General features: G+C 41.3%; 1 protein-coding gene across 1 annotated transcript; it reads right to left on the minus strand.

Moving 5' to 3' along the window:
- Positions 1-204: 204 nt before the first annotated feature.
- Positions 205-762, minus strand: LOC118843886 (60S ribosomal protein L18a-like). Its single transcript, XM_036751675.1, has one exon. The coding sequence runs from the start codon at positions 741-743 to the stop codon at positions 213-215; it is 531 nt and encodes a 176-aa protein (XP_036607570.1). The 5' UTR covers positions 744-762; the 3' UTR covers positions 205-212.
- Positions 763-4,310: the final 3,548 nt, after the last annotated feature.

The following is a 4,310-nucleotide window of genomic DNA, read 5'->3' on the forward strand; positions in this document are numbered from 1 at the left end:
AACAAATTCCCACAGTGTTCATGTCCAAAAATGTATGTCTCATTGTGCATCCTGAGCCACCAGCTCTTTTTGTTAAAGGGTAGTTCATTATCAGCCTAATAATCTTAGTTTTATTTTTTTTAATTTTTTTTTATTTTTTTATTTATTTTTTTTCCAATTGAGAAATTTATTTAAACGGGTCAAATAAAACAGGTTCCTCCTTGTCTCTGTACTTAGAAGAAGGTGTTGGGTCTCTTGGTAGTAAAGCTCGGTTGGTGCTGGCGCCCTAGCACTCTGTGGGGCAGAGGGAACTTGATTTTGGAATCGTGAAACTGCTTGACTGTGGGCCGGGGGCACTTGCTGGCAGGAGTTTCTTTGACTTTCATGATCTGGATAGAGTGAGCCCGGGCACGGTGACGGGCTCCCATATCTCGGTAGCACTGAGTGACAGCACCAGCGGTGGTCAGGTCCCTGTACTCCCTGTACATGTTGTGGGTCCCACTCCTGGAATCGTAGCGCAGCCAGATGCCAAAATTTTTCACTCTAAGAGGGGACTTTTCAAAGACCTGTCCACAGTATACAATTTCTCCAGAAGACTTCTTCATCTTTTTCAGCTGAGAAACGAAGTACCAGAATCGGGACTTTGCTACAACATGGTTAGGAGCAAAGATCCGCATCCGATAAAGAGGCGGCACTGGACTCTTGGGAGTAGGCAGGCAGCGTCCAACTACCTTATACTCTCTCAGGGTGCCCGAGGCCTTCATGGTGCTGCCGCCTCACTCCCCGCCAAACCGCAAAAGGCTATTTTTGTTGTTTTTAGTTTACCACACACGGTTCTACATAATTTTGAGTTCCAGATTTTCTCCCCTCCCTCCCACCTGCCTCCCCAAGATGGCATGGAATCTCATATAACTATCATGTATAACTTCGCATTGAATTAATTTATGCAGTAGTCAAGTTGTGGAGAAGAATTATGACCAATGGAATGAATCATGAGAAAGAAGAGACAGAACAAAAAAAAAAAACCCAAAAACAAAAACAAAAGAGAAGAAAAAAGGCAAGCATGTAGTGTGCCTCAATCTGCATTCGAACTTCACAGTTCTTTCTCTGGATGAAGATAGCATTCTCCATCGTGAGTCCCCTGGAGTTGTTCTTGCACCTTGCATTGCTGAGAAGAGTGAAGTCTGTCATGGTTGATCCTCACGGAATCCATATATCCATATATCTCCTGGCTCTGCTCCGCTCATTCAGCATTATGTCATGTAGGTTTTTCCAGGTTGTTACGAAGTCCGTATCATCCCCATTTCTTATGGCACAATAGTATTCCATTACCTTCATATAGCACAGCTTGTTCAGCCATTCCCCAATTGATGGGCATCCCTTTGATTTCCAATTCTTGGCTACCACAAAGAGAGCCGCTATAAATATCTTTGTACGTATGGGTCCCTTTCCCTCTTGTGTGATTTCTTTGGGATACAACCCTAGAAGTGGTATTGCTGGATCAAAGGGTATGAACATTCCTATAGCTCTTTGGGCGTAGTTCCAAATTACTCTCCAAAATGGCTGGATCAAAAAAAAATAATCTTAGTTTTAAAAGGCTAGCTAAAACATGACTCTAGAACTAAGAGATTCCTAGAAGGGCAAAGGGGAAATTATTGTTCTGTGGTCTGGAGTTCTAAGCTCAAAATTCTATGTTGTAAGCATTTTTAAAAAATGATCCTCAGAATCACAGGATAAAAAAAGAATTAAAAAGCATTTCTTAAGTCCCTGCTATGCTCTAGACATTGTTCTAAGTACAAACAGAAATCAAAGATGGCCCCTGTTCCTGACCTCAAAGAGTTTATATTCTAATAGGGAGAGCCAACATTTATTAAGGCAGGTGGTCAGAGAAAGGGTTTTGGTCTGGGGAGTCACAGGAATGCTGAATACAGTCAGAAGACAATTATGCTATTGTTCACCATAGGCTCAAGTCATCTCATCTCGGGGTCTTTGTATAGACTGCTCAGTGCCCAGAAAGTGTTCCCTTTCGTTGCCTCTTAGAATCCCTAACTTCCTTCAAAACTTAGCTCAAGTGCAACCTTCTACAGGAAGCCTCTCCTGTAAAGGGGGAATCAAGAAGGAAGCCTGCAAGTGAATGTTGGCTGATGAGATGCCTGGTGAGCTTGAGACAAAAATCTGCTGAAGTCCTTCAGGTACCTGCTTTTAAGGCCTGTTCAAGTCCAAGATCAGGTACTCAGAAAGGCAGACAGAGCTGCTGCTATCTCCATGGCTCAGGCCCAAGGTTAAATGTGGAGACATTCATTGGCAAGAGAAATCAGTGACCTGCCAGGCCCAGCCTCAGCATTTAGCCTGCCTGTCCTTGATTCAAGAAATATAGCAGCCAAAGGCAAATGGAATTAGAAGGAGATGATGATTTACTTCTCTAGTTGGACTCTCCTAAAGTCATTGATTTGCCAAATGTTCTTATGCCAGGGTTTTCACTTCTTGTCACTGGGAAAGCAAGGATCATGCCTGCATCCTTCTATGGAGAGGCAGCAGGGCAAAAGGTAAGCCTTGCTGCTCCTGTCTGGGGATCAATCCCTTGGTGGGAAAGGGCCAAAGTACAAGCTATGTCAGAAGGGCCAATTAACAGGCATTTTTTCCCTCCCTAGTCATTAACTCCTGAGAAGGCAAAGGCATCTTTCAAGACCTTTTTTGTGCCATGGTCTGCCTTAGCCAGCTGGTGAAGCCTATGGATTTTTTCTTAGAATCATGTACTTAATTACATAACACAGGATTCATAGGATTATGAAGGAAACCATTTATAGTGAAGTATAATTATCAAAATATATCAAAAACAAATCCATGGACCCTATGTTAAAAATCCCTGATTCAAGAAGAGAAGAGGAAAATGGATCTCATCTGTTTAAACATATTTTTAAAAAATAGTATTTTGTTTTTCTTACTCATATATAAAAACAACCTTTAACATCTGCTTGTTATAATTTTTGAGCTCCAAATTCTCTCCCTCTGTCCCCTTTCCCCTCCTTGAGAAGGCAAACACTTTGATATGGATTATACATGTGCAGTTATGCAAAACGTATTTCCATATTAGCTATGTTACAAAAGAAAACACAGACCAAAAAACAAACCAAAGCAAGAAAATTTTTTAAATCTTGATCTTTAATTTTCATTCAGATTCCATCGGTTCTTTCTATGGAGGTGGATAGCAATTTTCATCATAAGTCCTTCAGAATTGTCTTAGATTATTTGTATTGCTGAGAGTAGCTAAATCATTCACAGTTGACTATTTGTACAATATTGTTGATAATTGTATACAATGTTCTCCTGGCTGTACTCACTTGATTCCTGAAGGGCTGTGGCAGGGAAGAGCAAAGAGGTAGATTCAGCTTTATGGTAACGAAAACCAAAGGAGCTGTCTCAAATTGGAATGCATTGGCTGAAAAGACTCTCCCTGTCCCTCACTGGAGGTCTTTGAGGACTGGCTGACCATGTCTGCTCACATATTAGTGAGGGCATTCATGTTTAAGTTCGGGTAGGACTACAGGGCCTCTGGAGTCCCTTCCAACTCTGAGATTCTGGGACTCTATCCTTGGGTGTTCCACAGTCTGAGGATTCTTTTGCCTTTAACATTGTGGTTGTGCTCTATGGACTTTCCCACTTCTGACATTTTGGGAGTCTGTCATAATGCAGGGATCAGTGCTTAGCATTCTAAAGTCAACCCTCCTCCTCCATCACTAGGGAAGGGAAGATGGTCTTTTGGGGCTCTAAAGGTAAGTGTTTATCCACTAAAAAAGAGAGGGAGGATAAGAAGGGAAGGATTATTTCCAGAGAACATGATTCTGATCTGGCTGGCTGAGCATCCCCTGGTGAGAAAAGCTAAATAGTATAGATGGTGAGGACTCCCATCCCCCGCCATACCTACCTCCATTCTTTGTTGATCACCATCAATTGAATCTTTTGCTTACCCCTGTCTAATGCATTCATTAATCATATAATATTGATGGGTGATGAGATTCTTCATTTACATCATCTACCCCTACTAGACCATGAGCTCCATGAGGGCAGGGACAGGTTAGAATGGAAGTTCCTCATGAGGAGGGATTGTTTCATTTTTGCATTTGCATCCCCACTACCCAGCACAAAGCAAGGCACATATTAAATGCTTAATAAATGCTTGTGGTTGTCCTTTTTTTCTTTTGATTTTTTCTCATATAATATTTTATTTTTCCCCAATTACATGTTTTTACAAATTTAAAAAATTTATGAATTTACAAATTTTGACACTTTAAAAAAAGTTTTGAGTTTCAAATTCTATCCCTGCCCCACCT

The sequence above is a fragment of the Trichosurus vulpecula genome, chromosome 3 (genome assembly GCF_011100635.1).
Source record: "Trichosurus vulpecula isolate mTriVul1 chromosome 3, mTriVul1.pri, whole genome shotgun sequence".
Lineage (NCBI taxonomy): Eukaryota > Metazoa > Chordata > Mammalia > Diprotodontia > Phalangeridae > Trichosurus > Trichosurus vulpecula.